This window comes from Ictalurus punctatus, chromosome 3 (assembly GCF_001660625.3).
Source record: "Ictalurus punctatus breed USDA103 chromosome 3, Coco_2.0, whole genome shotgun sequence".
NCBI classification, from domain to species: Eukaryota; Metazoa; Chordata; class Actinopteri; order Siluriformes; family Ictaluridae; genus Ictalurus; species Ictalurus punctatus.
The window spans coordinates 28,566,327-28,583,440 of record NC_030418.2 but is presented as its reverse complement, the minus strand read 5'-3'; the positions used below and the strand labels follow the sequence as shown (position 1 = coordinate 28,583,440).

At 40.3% G+C, this 17,114-nt stretch overlaps 2 protein-coding genes across 5 annotated transcripts in view; both read right to left on the bottom strand.

Moving 5' to 3' along the window:
• Positions 1-1,923: 1,923 nt before the first annotated feature.
• Positions 1,924-3,942, bottom strand: LOC108262888 (polyadenylate-binding protein 1-like). Its single transcript, XM_053679081.1, has 3 exons — positions 2,736-3,942; positions 2,586-2,660; positions 1,924-2,346 (listed from the first exon to the last, which is right to left on the bottom strand). Exons 1-3 carry the CDS (start codon positions 3,255-3,257, stop codon positions 1,924-1,926), a joined length of 1,020 nt encoding a protein of 339 aa, XP_053535056.1. The 5' UTR covers positions 3,258-3,942.
• Positions 3,943-4,125: 183 nt separating this feature from the next.
• rgs12b (regulator of G protein signaling 12b) overlaps positions 4,126-17,114 on the bottom strand; it is a 94,764-nt gene continuing 81,775 nt past the window's right edge. For 2 of the 4 annotated variants that reach the window (XM_017464528.3, XM_017464529.3), the window contains exon 18: positions 13,817-16,874. In XM_017464528.3, the coding sequence (XP_017320017.1) occupies positions 16,321-16,874 (554 nt within the window). In that variant the 3' untranslated portion in view covers positions 13,817-16,320. Of the gene's footprint in view, positions 4,660-12,472; positions 12,515-13,816; positions 16,875-17,114 lie in introns of those variants that run through there. The other 2 variants (XM_053679856.1, XM_017464530.3) reach the window with 2 other exon arrangements.

The following is a 17,114-nucleotide window of genomic DNA, read 5'->3' as shown; positions in this document are numbered from 1 at the left end:
TGTTTGGAGGAGGAGGAATGCTGCCTATGACCCCAAGAACACCATCCTCACCGTCAAACATGGAGGTGGAAACATTATGCTTTGGGGGTTTTTTTCTGCTAAGGGGACAGGACAACTTCACCGCATCAAAGGGACGATGGACGGGGCCATGTACCGTCACATCTTGGGTGAAAACCTCCTTCCCTCAGACAGGGCATTGAAAATGGGTCGTGGATGGGTATTCCAGCATGACAATGACGCAAAACACACGGCCAAGGCAACAAAGGAGTGGCTCAAGAAGAAGCACATTAAGGTCCTGGAGTGATCTAGGCAGTCTCCAGACCTAAATCCCATAGAAAATCTGTGGAGAGAGCTGAAGGTTCGAGTTGCCAAATGTCAGCCTCGAAACCTTAATGATTTGGAGAAGATCTGCAAAGAGGAGTGGGACAAAATCCCTCCTGAGATGTGTGCAAACCTGGTGGCCAACTACAAGAAACGTCTGACCTCTGTGATTGCCAACAAGGGTTTTTAAACCAAGTACTAAGTCATGTTTTGCAGAGGGGTCAAATACTTATTTCCCTCATTAAAATGCAAATCAATTTATAACATTTTTGACATGCGTTTTTCTGGATTTTTTTGTTGTTATTCTGTCTCTCACTGTTCAAATAAATCTACCATTAAAGTTATAGAATGATCATTTCTTTGTCAGTGGGCAAACGTACAAAATCAGCAGGGGATCAAATACTTTTTTCCCTCACTGTATATGCGAATCAATAAATCAATATATGTCGATCAGCCATAACATTAAAACCACCTGCCTAATATTGTGTACAGTAGCTCTGACCCGTCAAGACAAGTCCTCTGAAGGTGAGCTGTGGTATCTGGCACCAATATGTTAGCAGCAGATCCTTTAAGTTCTGTAAGTTGTGAGGTCAGGCCTCCATGGATCAGACTTGTTTGTCGAGCACATCCCACAGATGCTTGATTGGATTGTGATCTGGGGAACTCAGAGGTCAAGTCAACACCATGAACTCTTTGCCATGTTCCTCAAACCATTCCCGAACAATTTTTGCATTGTGGCAGGAGGCATTATCCGGCTGAAAGAGGCCAATGCCATTAGGGAATACCCTTGCCATGAAGGGGTGTACTTGGTCTGCAAGAATGTTTAGGTAGGTGGTAACATCCACTTGAACATCAGGACAGAAGGTTTTCCAGCAGAACATTGCCCAGAGCATCACACTGCCACTGCCAGCTTGCCTTCTTACCATAGTGCATCCTGATGCCATCTCTTCCCCAGGTAAGCTATGCACACATCATCCACATAACGTAAAAGAAAATGTGATTCATCAGACCAGGCCACCGTCTTCCCTCACTCCATGGTCCAGTTCTGATGCTCACAAGCCCATTGTAGGCACTTGCACCTCATCGATTTACCAATTACTTACCGTAACAAAAATAAGTTTGGATTCCATTGCATTACTTTGCATTAACATCAGTCTTCAGAAAGAAATAAAAAGTCTAAAGCTAACATAGCTATTATTATTCTGATTTAAATCACAGAGGTTTCAGTAGTGTTGACAATTAATTCATTTATTATATTTCGATTTAATTTCTCATTTTTTAAAAATCGGAAAGTCAGGAAGTTAAGGTGCAATTTGTGATTTTTATTGGAAGTGCTTCTTCTTTCTCCTCTTCTTATTCTTGTTCTTGGGTGGAGGAAAACAGACGTGCTGACCAGCTTCCCTCAGCCGAAGCAAAGCAACATTCATGCTCGACCTGGGAGCACAGAAGCTTGGGGTCCCCACTCATATTTAGCAGTTCATAGTTGTTCTCACCTTGTATTATCATCCAGGTGATGTCCTTAGCTCGCATCACATATATTTCCTCCACCAGTGGTAACATGTACTCATGAAACATCCTGATCTGTTCATCCCTATCAGCTGACTACAACATGTAGATGGTTAGTGGCGTTCGACTCAGTGCAGGCACAGCAGTCTGTGTATCCTGGGATTGGTGTGTGTCTTGTGTGTCCTTGGTCAGCTGCTCATCTCTCACATGGGCTGGAGATGCATCTGGACCTGCAGCCGGTACTGCAGTCAGTACTGCTTTTATACCTGCAGCCGGAATTGTAGGTGGTACAGCTTTAACTGCAGCAGGAACTGCAGCCGGTACCGCTTTAACTTCAATGGGAACTGCAGCCAAACCCATACCTAGCACCTGGTTGGCCTGCAGATGTTTCACTGCAGGTGCAATCACTACCAGCATATTCTGGAAACTCTGCAGCTGTACGTCCTGAGTAGCCCTGTGTGTACTTGTTCGAGGCTTGACTTGATGGATGCTTGTGTTATTGGCAGTGGGGTTCTGAGCCTAAGGAAAAGCATTCAGGACTTTGCCAGAGGGTGGTGCAGATTGGTGGTGGTTCAGTACAGGCTTTTGGGCAGCCTGTGTCCTCTGACTGGAGAGGGGAGCCTGTCTCTCCTCTTTGCGCTGAATCAAACTGATGTGCAACGGCTTTCTGTCCAGCATCCTTCCTTGCATCTCGCTCATGGCCTTTGTGGCTTCCTCCGAAGAGGAGGAGAAACCCAAACCCAAATCCTCTAGCGCACCTTTGGCGTTGATGATGGTTCCAAAAGGTGGATCTCTTTATGTAGATGCTCATCATCCACAGAGACATCCAGATTCTTCAGACACAGGTTCACACACTTGTGTTGAGGTTGAGGATGTCTCTATTCCTTCTGCTCTTGGCTGTTATGCACCTGCTTGCTGTTGACATCCTTCACAGTCATCTTGTTTTCAGACTGGTGCATCTGGCAGGACTTGACGTGTGTGATAAACACTTTGCGGTCATTAAACACCATGCCATTCAGCCTCTTGATGGCAGCCTTGGCACTCTCAAAGTGCACATATCCATATCCCCTGGACCCATTTTCATCACACACTACCTTGCATGAGAGGATGTTGCCAAAGGTGGAGAAGGTGTCATAAAAGGCCATGCTGTTGTTTCTGAGGGATGAGTCCCTCTGGGACCACATGATACGCACGGGTTTACCCAAAAGGATGTCAAAATTGAGCAGGTCCAAAGCACGCTCCGCATCGGCCTGATGCAGAAAGTTGATAAAACCATATTGGAGTGATGTACCAGTCCTCTTGTTCCTGCAGAGGTGGAGAGAATGAACTCGCCGAACAGAGCTGAATTTCTCCAAAAGCACGGACTCTGTCACAGCAGGGTGAAGATTGCCAACATAGAGTGACGCCATTTGGAAACTAGCACTCTTCATTTCACGTAGAAACACTGAACAACTGAAATGCTGATCAGTGAGCAAATTTCCAAATGATGAGTTTTCTCTTCAGAATGTGCAGATAAGAAGCAGTTGGTTGTGACACTATAAAGGCAGGTGATGTGATGGTCATTACTGTATCACTGCATTCTGGAATTTGTGTTACACAAATTTTTTGTTTTCTCTTCTATATCTTTCTTATCTCTCTATCGCTGTCTTTTTTATTATTTAATTTATTTATTTTTATATTAGAACAAAATATGGGAATACATCATAAATACAGGACAAAACAAAACATTAACCCCAAAACAAGCAAAACAGGCTTTTACATGAGATTATGTGAAGTGTACACATAATCAGGTTGTGTTGTGCGTGTGTACCTCGCTATTCAGTAAACATATTTTTTAAAAACGTGTGTAATCGTTGATTATGTTTCGTGTGACTAGACATTTATTTGGAAGGAGTCTCCAGTGTTTCAGGGTAAAGTTTTCAGGATGGAGGACTTTTCGGTTCTTTTGTTTCCAGTTTTTGTTAATGTGACAAGCTTTATTAATAACAAAATAGTTTTTTTTTTTACACGTGTCGGTATGCAAATGCAGGTCATTTGGGAATCATTGACTCGGGGAAAGGGGAAGGACATGTGTATTGATGACGATGTCTCCATAAATTTGCATACTCATTCCATTTGGTTTTATTTATGACAGTGAAAGTATAGTCACTGTTCTGCCTATCAAGTTTTTTTGTGGAAAATTAGTATTCAAATATGGTCTTCAAAACAAATGAGTGGTTAGAACATCTGAGAAACATAATAAATAGGAATGAACCATTACCCCCTTTTTTAAATGCTGGACGTGTTTTAGAGGTCTTTTGTAAGCAAAATGTTATCGTGTTTATCAGTTTAATCCAGTCAAGTCAACATTCCAATCAGAAAAAGGAAGAGATATAACACGACTACGGGTCATGTACTCGTCCCACTTGTCCTGTGTGTGAGATCAGACGAAAGTAGCTTTGTGCTTGCTCCCAGATGAGGGTGGAGTGTTGGCCGGTTCAGTGGCTTTAACAGGCAGTGGTTTGTTAGGGAGGTGTCCTGATGTCTGCCGCACTCCTCTTCTGATTCTCACCCTGCGATTCCTCACATCCCCCGTCTGCTTCTGTACACCAGAGTTCATCTCTCCATCCTGAGGCCTGGTGTCCTCTACACACACTCCATCTACATCCAGCACCTGTCGACTGGGGAGAGGAGTGCGTTTAGGCCCGCCTCTGACTCGTGGAGGTGGAGGAGGAGGAGCAGGTTTAGGAGCAGGGGGAGGAGCAAGGGGAGGAGCAGAGGGCGTTCTCTTCTGGGACAGTTTAGAAACGCTGTCTTTGTCCTTCTGCCTTCTTCGTTCTCGTCCTGAAGAAAGTAGTCATGAGTAGACAGACAATATATACGGGCTGTTTGTGCAGAGGAAAAAAAAAAAAAGGGTACTAAGCTGAACCTTTCCTTCAGTGTGGTGGGGAAATAAGTTTGCTCTGTGTAACTTAAATAAATTTTAAAGGTATACTATACATATATACATGTCCAGTTGAAAGATACACATTAAAGGTACAAAAGATGTAGCCTTAATCATAACACCCCAGTGACAAGGAAAAGTACAATTTAGTACCCTTTTTCCAAGACTGTACAATGTTCAGAGGAATATAGCATATACAATCTAGCAGCACATCATTAGGCCTTAATGATCTAATGTTTGATAGAAAAGCAATCTAAACCCTTCTTATTGAATGCAGGGTCACACAACAGTGAAAAACATTTGAAAGCAGTATGAACTTTGTTAAAATTTAATATGAAATTTGCATGAAAATCATCTTTTTCAGGAGGGATGGACCGTAATATGCTCATTAACATAAGAGCAAAGAGCTTAAATAACACTGCACGACTAAGCTAGTAGGCCTAAGAATGAAACTTCAGAATAATATTAAATACAAACTATCTCTGATATTTTACACAATTGTTCATTTAAACCGAACAAAGTCATTTTAGGCAAGTTAATGAAGATTTGAGCATGTAATTATGGAAAAGATTGTGGATATTACACGTCCTTTATTTTAAGCTACATTAGACTTATAACTTCAGAGCAAAACTGAAGTAAACATCAGACACCAATGTCTTGGCTAATGGTCTTTGTGGAAAGTTGTGTAAATCTAATTATAGCTGAAATTACTTTGAAACTTGTCCATGTAATACATATATTTATCTGGCAGCACTATTTTGGTGTTTGTTGCCAATATTACAATATTTTTGGCATTTTAAAAAGCACTACATGCTTCCAAAGGTTTGGCCCACAGTGCGTGTATAATTAAAGTCTCCACGAGAAATAAAAACACACTCACCTCACACAGAAAAGCAGACATGCAGGGATGAATGCATTCATTCAGACAGGAACATAAACACGCTCCTAAACATGATGCGCCATAAAGACTGAATAAAAGCTGAAGGAAAGGGCAGAAAGAACAGAAAGAACTCTGATGCACAGATCCATTTCAGTGAAGATGGACATTTCATTTAAATTTACTGCAGCATATCACTAAATGGACTCTGGCCTGATTGATTACTGTGCTGGTTCAATTACAGGGCCATCGCTCTCCCAGCCCTGACATGAGAGGTTTTACATCACAGACTGATGGTAAAGATGGCGCCAACTTCTATTTATTTTTTTGGCATGTGATCCATATACTGTGTATACTGTACACATGCAATGGATTTAAATATTATACCTGTAGGGCCACTGTGGGATCAGTGTAGAATCATGTGTGTTTAGTGTTTAGGTCTGAAGGAAGTCTGTGTAAATTCATGTGGGCTCATGTATTACAAAAAAAACTAATAAAAAAAGAAGAAAATCTGAAAGTGAAATGTAATATGAATTAGATTTAGTCACACTGCCCCCTTGTGGTGTGTATCTTTTATACATGAGTGACACTTGAACATAAGAATAAAATTTGAGAAACCCCAAGAAGAAATTTCACTCTTAGTCCTCAGAAAGTAGTGACTGAGTTCATGCGAAGAGCACAAGAGGAAACAGATTGCAGAACAGAAAAACAGACAGAAGCACAAACACGATGCAACTGTGCTAAAGGATGCAACATCGTGCATGGCTTTTAATACAGAAACATTCTACTGACAGTCAGCTGATGTGAAGAAGTTAATCAGTCCACACTTCCTGCCATGTCCATTAGGTGGAGCCATGTGTCTGCTAAGTGCCTACCTCTCACATGATGATATTATGAAACGCCTTTTTGGACTGTAGCATGTGTTTGCTGATGCCAGATCAGCCTGTATTTATACGAGAGCCTCTATAAGTGATGTATGTAGTGGTTTTAAGGATTATCTGATTCTTTTTCTTGATAACAATTCAATCAGATTAGCAAAGTTAGCAGAAAGAGGCATTTTTTACTCTCAGCAAGAAATCCACATCCTTATCTTCAGTAAGCACTTTATCCTGGTGATGGTCATGTCAGAGTGAATCTGGAGCCTATCCTGTGAACACCCTGAATGAGCATTATGCACACACACATTTACACCTAGGGTGTCAATCCAATCAAGTCGTCAGTCCAACTACAGACAGTAAACCAGGCTCAGGATCGAACTGGGGATCCTGGAGCTGCGATGCACCAACACTAGACACTGCACCACTGTGCTGCCTCAACAAAATATAAAAATGCATTCTGAAACACCTTCAATCCTACATACCCAACCTTCTTCCCCTGATAATCATTGTAATGTTTGATTTGCCTGCATTTGCATACTGGAAACCTGATCAGCTCTTATATTTTATAACTTAATAACACGTGCCCATCACATGTTTAATCCTAACTCAGGTTTCCAATGAGATTTCAGCTCGTTTTCTATGTCTTAAAAGAGCATTTTAGGGCCTGTGAGGAGAACTGCATTACAAATGAAACAAAGTGACCCCAGTGACTGTAACTGATGTGGAAGGAACGAGCAAAAGGAGCAGGGCTGAATAAGGCTGTTTTAAACAGGGGCAGAGAACATGGTCCACAAAAAGATCAATGTAATTCACAAAACTGTGTGAACTAAAAAGTTCAAAAGGTTGAAGTTATTTGATTATTGTACCGAATGTCTTGAAACACTTTTCAAAATTACAAACAGCACCTTGAAAAACTGATCAAAAAGAAATGACTGCAAAATGTTTTGACATTTAGGGAGATATAATTACATGTACATAGTTTACATAGTTATAATTATTGTTATAAGAGCTTTGATTCACACATCTGTGATGTTTCTGACAAATAGGCCATTTAAATGTCATAAGGGGCATCTAAGCAAAAAGAAGCCTTGTGACAGCTCCTGGACTAAAAATACACACTGTATGAACAAGAGCAAACATTCAAGATCTTCTCTGGGTCTATCACAAGATGTGGCATGATGTGACCAGCATGTATTTAGAGTGTTATACACTAAAAAGGAGCTCACCTGACATTAAATCATTTTCTGGAAAAAGATTGGTAATACATATGGAGAAGCTAGTAAAAGAGAATTGCCATTTGACAGCGCAGTTAATCCAAATTATGGATTGAATGTGTCTGAATGGCATTTAATAATTAAACAGGAATGAATTAGGAATGTATTATTTAATTAACTTTAGACTTGTGTTAGCCCTGACGATTGATCTGTGGATCGAAAATTAAATAGCAACTGCTTGAACAAAAGCAGAATGTGAAACTGGCTGAAATAGGCAAGGTCATCGAGACAAGCTCAAATTCCTCCCTGAATAGTATCTGTACTCACACTAGAACCACTTCATTCAAAATTCAGGCTCGGAGTTTGCTTAGTGTTACTCTCGCTCTCTTCCATTCAGCACAACAGCTCAGAACAAACAGGCCTTGTTGAGAGTAATGAGAGAGAGAGAGAGAGAGAGAGAGAGAGAGAGAGAGAGAGAGAGATGACACCACAAATGAAGAGAGTGAGTGCACAAGAAAGATCCAGCAGTCATGTCATCATCTGGTGTATTACGACAGAGCCCAGAGATTTCTGCCTTTAGAGGATTTGCTTCTCTTTTGTACCATGAGTAGAGAAAGAAGGAGATACAGTATGGAGGATGAGAGTGGCAGTGAGGAAGGAAACAGGCCGGTTTTGTTTTAGCCCAATTCCAGCATCCTAGTAAAACAAAGCCTGTCTAAGCAGCCATTCACTTTAACTGGGCCTCTGTGCATAGCTAATGCACTGAGAGAGAGCGAGAGAGAGAGAGAGAGAGAGAGAGAGAGAGAGAGAGAGAGAGAGAGAGAGAGATGGTTAGCAGGAAAGAGAACAAAATGATTGATGGGTATAGACTATAATTTTTGTGTACTATAATTTTTACTCTATATAGATATACTATGAAGAACATCAGTACATGGGTTATTAGAAGTGAGGTTTTATTAAAGCTCTTTCAGTTGGATAGTTGATTTAACCAACAGTGTTGACTGTTCTATGTATATTTTTAGGCTAGTCACGATAATTAAGTTATTGACTTATCGTACAACATATGGCCATATGAAAAATGACACACAAGATATTAACAATGCACTAACAGTTTTTTGAAAAAGAAAAATCTACAAAGAATAGTTCCAGTGTTTGAAATAATGCAGTCATAGTCAGTAAAGTCGAGGATTGAGCTGCTTCAGCTGTGTGAGTTGAAGCTGAACAGTGAATGTACGGCAGCAAACCGAAACACTTTACTAGCAGGTTAATTTACTCACCCAAACGCATCCTATACACATATGAAGTTAATCAGATGTGCAGTGCGCTCCACTAATATTGGCACCCTTGATAAATATGAGCAAAGAAGGCTGTGAAAATTGTCTTTATTGTTTAACCTTTTGCTGAAATAAATTCACAAAATACTCTGCTCTCATGGATTTCAAACAAGTGCAAACAAAACACAGGTTTACAAAAATATATATCTTTGTTAAATATAGGTGGGCAACAATTATTGGCACTTTTGTGCTACCTCCCTTTGCCAAGATACAGTATCTCACAAAAGTGAGTACACCCCTCACATTTTTGTAAATTTTTGATTATATCTTTTCATGTGACAACACTGAAGAAATGACACTTTGCTACAATGTAAAGTAGTGAGTGTACAGCTTGTGTAACAGTGTAAATTTGCTGTCCCCTCAAAAAAACTCAACACACAGACATTAATGTCTAAACCGCTGGCAACAAAAGTGAGTACACCCCTAAGTGAAAATGTCCAAATTGAGCCCAAAGTGTCAATATTTTGTGTGGCCACCATTATTTTCCAGCACTGCCTTAACCCTCTTGGGCATGGAGTTCACCAGAGCTTCACAGGTTGCCACTGGAGTCCTCTTCCACTCCTCCATGACGACATCACAGAGCTGGTGGATGTTAGAGACCTTGTGCTCCTCCACTTTCCGTTTGAGGATGCCCCACAGATGCTCAATAGGGTTTAGGTCTGGAGACATGCTTGGCCAGTCCATCACCTTCACCCTCAGCTTCTTTAGCAAGGCAGTGGTCGTCTTGGAGGTGTGTTTGGGGTCATTATCATGCTGGAATACTGCATATTGATCATTCTGTGCTTCAGTATGTCACAGTACATGTTGGCATTCATGGTTCCCTCAATGAACTGTAGTTCCCCAGTGCCGGCAGCACTCATGCAGCCCCAGACCATGACACTTCCACCACCATGCTTGACTGTAGGCAAGACACACTTGTCTTTGTACTCCTCACCTGGTTGCCACCACACACGCTTGACACCATCTGAACCAAATAAGTTTATCTTGGTCTCATCAGACCACAGGGCATGGTTCCAGTAATCCATGTCCTTAGTCTGCTTGTCTTCAGCAAACTGTTTGTGGGCTTTCTTGTGCATCATCTTTAGAAGAGGCTTCCTTCTGGGACGACAGCCATGCAGACCAATTTGATGCAGTGTGCGGCGTATGGTTTGAGCACTGACAGGCTGACCCCCCACCCCTTCAACCTCTGCAGCATTGCAGCAATATATCTTTTCACATGAAAAGATATAATCAAATATTTACAAAAATGTGAGGGGTGTACTCACTTTTGTGAGATACTGTAACAGCTGTGAGTCTTCTCCTATAATGCCTGATGAGGTTGGAGAATACATGGTGAGGGATCTGAGATCATTCCTCCATACAGAATCTCTCCAGACCCTTCAAATTTCGAGGTCCACGCTGGTGGACTCTCCTCTTCAGTTCACCCCACAGGTTTTCTATGGGTTCTAAGTCAGGGGACTGGGATGACCATGGGAGGATCTTGATTTTGTGGTCATTAAAGCATTTTAGTGTATTTTAATGTATGTTTCGGATCACTATTCTGCTGAAAGATCCAACCACGGCCCATTTTAAGCTTTCTGGCAGAGGCAGTCAGGTTTTTCATTTAATATGTGCTCATATTTGATGGTACATGATATTTGATGGTTCATACATGATGCCATGTATCATAACAAAATGTCCAGGTCCTCTGTCAGAAAAACAGCCCCAAAACATTAAAGACCCATCACCATATTTAACTGTGGGCATGAGGTACGTTTCCATATGGCTACTTCTCTGTGTGCCAAAACCACCTCTGGTGTTTATTGTCAAAAAGCTCTATTTTGGTTTCATCTGACCATAGAACCCGATCCCATTTGAAGTTCCAGTAGTGTCTGCACACTGAAGACACTCGACTTTGTTTTTAGATGAGAGTAGAAGCTTTTTTCTTGGAACCCTTTTCAAACCAATTCTCCAGCTGTGATCCTTGGAGATTTTTTGGCCACTTGAACCATCCTCTTCACAGTGCGTTGAGACAATATAGACACGCGTCCCATTCCAGGATGATTCATAACATTTCCATTTGACTGCAACTGTTTAATTATTGGTCTGATGGTGGAAATGGGCATTTTCGATGCTTGTGCTATTTTATTATAGCCACTTCCCATTTTGTGACGCTCAACAACCTTTTGCCGCACATCACAGCTATATTCCTTGGTCTTACCTAATGTTATGAATGACTAAGAGAATTTGGCCTATGTGTTACCTCATATTCCTGTGAAACAGGAAGTCATGATTGAACAATTTCCTTTTCCTAGTCACCCAGGTGTACTAAAAAAAAATGTAAAATATCAATGGAAAAATGCTTCAAGTACATTTTTCTCATATGAATTCATAGGGGTGCCATTAATTGTTGCACACCTATACTTAGATTTTTTTTTTAACAAAAAATCAAAAGGTTAAACAATAAAGAATTTTTAACAGCCTTCTTTGCTCATATTTACCAAGAGTGCCAATATTTGTGGATGGCACAATGAACACAACATAAACCTAATATTATAACTCGCTTCTGCACAAAATGACGCGACTGCACAAGTGAACTTAAACTTAAGTAAGGTGCTAAGTAGAATGGTAAGTCACATTGTGAGTATGCTGTTTCCGTAACAACGCACTAAAGCACGGAAAATGAATAACTAAAGCATAAAGAATTCACAGTATTGTATTACAGTAATGTACTCATTGTAATGTTATTATTTCAGGAGATCAGGTTTTCACAGCAAGGGCAGTTTTCACGTTTTTGTTGATACATGTTTAAGTTAAATTATAAAAAAGTGTGAATATTTGGTTTAATTTTTGCATTTTTGCAGAGTAAAATTGACTAAAATGAATAAATATGATGATAAAATATTGATTAAATTTAAAGGATATTTTCATCAGAAGACAAAAACTATTTTTTTTATTATATATAAATTCTAATGTCTTAAATATTCTTTAGAATTAAAAGTTCATTGCTCTTTGAAAGGGTGTACGTGCATTATAATGCTACTGGAATTATTATTATATCAGTGGCATAAAATGGTCTTAAAATGACAACAATATCCATCCATCTATTTTCTGTACTGCTTAACCTACACAGGATTGCCTACAACGCAGGTATTTGGACTGGGGGGAGGAAACCGGAGTACCCAGAAGAAACCCCAAAGCACAGGAACAACATGCGGACTCCGTGCACACAGGGCAGAGGCAGGTTTCAAACCCCCAACCCTGGAGTGCGAGGCTAAACACTAAACCATCATGCCACCAATAATAATATCATTTATCGCAGTTATTTCTGGGAAAATATATCATCCAACAAAAGTAGCTAATCATGGCAGGCCTATATATACACAGTATATTATATTTTAATTTACTGTTTTCTAAAAGTTTCTGCAAAAAATGTCCATCTCTCCATTTATTTAGTACATATGTTTTTATATTTAGACCAGCTTACATCTAATGAAAACTATGAGTGGATATTGCACAATACTTTTAGTCAAAATAAACTCAAAACAATAAATATAGTTATTTATCCTATAATAATAATTATTCCCAAATACTTTATAGTTGGTGAGATAGCTACTGTATGAAACTACCAAATTACCAAAAATATGCACAATATTTTCATGGACACTTAAAAATGCCGCCACTATTTCTTCATTCCAGTTGGAAAGTAGCCTGATGCAGCCGCCAGATAAGAATTCTATGAAAGTTGGACAAACATGGAACTGTGGAATATATTCGGAAATTCAAATTAACCTTCAGACTTGTAGCTAACAATGACTTATCAGATGTGTTCGTAGATTGTCAGAAAAACTCTGGTTCACGTTAGTTGCTAATGTAACACAAGCTGACAGGCATATGCATCTTGATATTAGGCACTTGTTAGCTAGCAAGCTAGCTTTGTTAGTCAGATTGCACTCGGCTGTAAGAGATAACGCTAACACAAAAAAACATAGTTGTGTTTTTATCTGGGCTGAGAAATTACTTAATGATAGGTCAAACCAAATATTACACACACACATGCTAGGAGCTGTGGTGTGTATGACAACACAGAAGGTTCCTATTCAGTTCAAATGTTTTACACAAGCAGTGCGATATAAACATTTATTCCAGAGCGGTGTTGATTTCTTGGTTCTGATTGGTCATAAGGTGTTGATTAATATTCTATAACAGCAGCTCTGACAGTAGTTCTTGCTGCAAGACAAATCACAGGTGTATATTAAATGTTCTGTGCAATATGTTATTGTTTTTATTAGTAACAACTGATTTACAGGGACTTGTCTGATGGACGCTCCATGCAAAGAGAACGCAGTCGTTGTTGTTTTTAAATAAAAGTTTATATGATACTTTTCTCCAGTGTCAGCCTTTGTAACTGAGTTATTTCTTTAACTTTTACAACATGGGTCTTCAGGACGAAGGGTTTTGCTGTGTCTTGGTAACATGACATGACATGCTGCAAGTTTTGACTTATTAACTTCATGAAACAGGAAAAAACACTTCGGGACATGCCGTCATTGGGAAATAATCTTCTGGGTGGTAAGAGTAACTCCAGTTTGCGTCAAGCCAAAACACACCACCTCGTTATTTATTATTTTCAGTACACAGTGTCATGTTTTCTTCCTTTCTTAATATTAGCACCTATTTACTGCCTATACTGTGTGTGAACAATGTGTCCATAAGAAACTGGAGAAAGAAAAAAAACACATACATAGAAAGAAGACAGAAGTCAGAAAATAAGGACACACCAGTAAATAAGAGCAAAAGATGTCCGCTCTAACATTTATTTAACTGTATATACAGAAATGCAGAGATATGGCACAGACCGGAGTGGATCGTCAGCTGAACAAAACTGCTACAGGAAACGTGATTGGATCTCATCTAGAGCAAAAATAGCAGGCAATTCAACAACGCCGGTATCTAGGATACAGCGTACACAGTTAGTATTTCTTTGTCATCTAGTAAAACATACTTTGCACACAAATTAGATAAATTAAGGTTGTGGGGATTATATTACATACTACCATATGCAAGATGATAGAGTGGATGTTAACTGCATAAACATTGTTGAATTGCTTGTTGAAAAGAAACAGATTGAAGATTTCAGGATGAGTGTAAAGGATGGCACAATGTGGGAATCTGAGACCCTGTAGGCATTCAGAACTGAATTCATGGAACTGCTCACCACAGAGAGGTAAGGTCTGGCCTGTGTGTGTGTGTGTTTATGATGAATATGTTCAGATACAATCTAGGAAATGCATTTGGTCACATCTCACTAAGAAAGGTGCAACAAACAAGATATTTCACATGAAATGAATGTTTCTTGATGATCGATGAGACTGAGAATGTTTTACAGTGGACTGAAGGCTAATGGCAGTCTGTAGGCTGAGCTTGCAGTCAGCCATGTGATCATCAGTGAGGCAAAGTGGAGGAATAAAGCTACTAAACTGTACCTCGATGCTCATATTTAATGTTCAGGTAATGCTTTTGTGGTGCACGTTCAACCATTTAATAACTGTAGGCTGCAGTGCTTTCAAGAACCTCAGCATTGATCTATTTTGGTATCTTTCAAAATTTTCCCCCTAATGCATTGTAACACCACTGGGTGTAAAAAAAAGATGTAAATACAGCATCTGTTGCCTGAAATGTGGCTAGTACTACTAGACTGCATTTAGAAAAGTAAAGAATAACCAAGCATTAAACTCTAAAACAGTCCTGTCCTCTGTTAAGGTGAAACGGTCAAATTCAGCAAGTCAGAAATTTTTACCTGGTGACTTGTTTCTGAGGCTTCCGCATGTTATTATAACTCTAAAACAGGCTTTAAGCCAGGAATTTACATTTGCAATAACTCATGAGGACAGCCTTTGTCACTGGTCTCGTTCTGCACCTGTTAAGGCTTGTCATGAGATTAGGCAGGATGGCAGCATGGTATCATAGGTGTCAACTCGTATGAATTTTCCAGTCCAGCTTATATAACCTTCCCAATGGTTAATCCTTTACACTCCCAAGATTTGTTCTTGGGTCCAATCTTACATTCCATGATCTCATAACTACATACAGTACTGTGCAAAAGTTTTAGCCACCCTACTGTTTTTAGTACAAATGACTTCTACATTATCGAGTCAGTACAAAAACATTTTTCATTCCCAAATATTAGTTTTCCAGTACAAAAACATTATTATTTTTGTAAATGTTACAGAATAATGTTTGTATGTAAGTAAAGAAAGCAGCATATTACGTAGGAGACACTTTTCAGATAAAAAAAAAAAACATAATGAAGGCTGCTGGGTTTTGCTGCCAAAATAAGAAGCATGTGCGACAGTCAAAGTCTAGAGAAGAACCGTGACTGGTTCTGCAAGACGCTCAATAAAACTTACAGCTCATTTCCTTATAAACTGCACTAATCGTACCGGAGACAACTATTTTTATTTTTATATCACACCAAATCTTGACTTTGTTTCATTTATTCTTTACTGTATTTTTTTTAAATGTAGAAACATTTAATTTCATTATTATGAAGGAATCTTTGCTCTTCAGCATTTCTTTGCATGTGCCTAAAACTTTTGCACAGTACTGTACATGTCCTATTAGTTTCACTGTAATTATTGATGAATATGTTCTAAGATATTAAGAACTAAAGTTTCTAAGCTGAGATTTTGAGAGGTTAATGTTAGGGTCAGAGCCAGCACTAGCGTCTAACTTCATTCATGTGAAATCACTCTTGTGTGTTGCTGTTGTAGGAATTTTGCATCAGATATCAGAGCACCAATATGGTCTTAGGTCTCATGACTGTAAACTCATAATGGTTAATGCCAGGAGGTGGTGCAACGGTTGTTGCTTTTAATTCCTGTGGTTTTTTGAGGGCGTGTGCACTCCCAGACAGAGCATGATGGCTGTAGTTAATCACTCACTGACAATCACACACACTAGAATCAGCTCTACTGAGCTTCCTATAATAGTGAAGCTTGACGACAAACAACTCTCACGTTGAATCATGAAATGTGACTGGACATACAAAACCTTTCTAACAAAGACAGTAAAAGCTTGTTAGTTAGCATTTGTATATACCTCTATGTCTCTATTCCAATAGTTCAGTAAAGTGCTCTTAGAGGGTGACGTATGTACAAGGGAGAGTCGCGGCTTTGACGAGGTTTGGCAAAGAGAAGAACAACAGCAAGTCCACAGCACTCGATAAAACACACACGCAGATCTTCAGGAAGAACATGAGAGGAGTGAGCATGAGGGAAAGCACAGGTCACACAGGAGAGGTACCTGGCTGAGCCCAGCTGTCCTGGTAAGCGTCCTCTCTGAGGAGGCGGGGCCGATCTGGGGAGCGAGGGAAGGGTAAAGGGGATGGAGGGAGGAGCAGACTGTTAGGAATGGCGATATCGCCTTCACCCACTAGTGTCAGGTCCGTACCATGCTCCTCTTCCTCCAGTGCCTGAGCCCCGCGCTCTCGCTTCCACTCGCCATGACTGTGTGAGATGGGTGAGAGAGTAGGGCCAAACGCCGCCTGTTTACGGGGAGCGGGGTTCCTATGTAGTGGCATGAAGGCTCTCCTGCCACCTGGTCCTTCTACACCTGAATCCAAGCTCTGTGTCTGGTGGCTGGCGCTAAGGGCAGAGCCGTTCTCTTTAGAGCGTGGACGGGATTTGCGGGGATCGGGGGTGGAGCTGATGGGGACGTCTCCGGGACTCATGTCAGGGTCAAGGCGCAGGAAGTCAGGCAAGACGAGGTCGGATTTGTTCAGCAGACCCCGCTGGTCGTCAGCTCGGTTGCTCTGTGCTTTGGATATGAGCTCGAAGAATTCTGGTTAGAAACACACAACACATTCAAACCACCATCCAGAAAACAAACGACACCAACACATGTTCGAGAAAAGCAGTGCTCAAGAGGAAGAGAACGAGAGAGGCAGAGAGAGCATTCTTCTGTGAAAGAACATTAGTATTAGGTTTTTTGTGGTGTGCTAGTATTAGCTGGATCAGCCAACTCAGACTGGTTAAGCAAGAGATGTAGCCAAGCAACTTAAAGTTAATTTAAACAACAATT

Bases quoted from the DNA above. Each gene is read 5' to 3' on its own strand.
- LOC108262888 (XM_053679081.1), bottom strand. From the start codon at position 3,257: ATGAAGAGTGCTAGTTTCCAAATGGCGTCACTCTATGTTGGCAATCTT. The intron at 2,661-2,735 runs GTGCATAACAGC...CTGTGTCTGAAG, and splicing joins AGGATGTCAACAGCAAGCAG to AATCTGGATGTCTCTGTGGA. The intron at 2,347-2,585 runs GTGCGCTAGAGG...GCTTTTCCTTAG, and splicing joins AACCATCATCAACGCCAAAG to GCTCAGAACCCCACTGCCAA.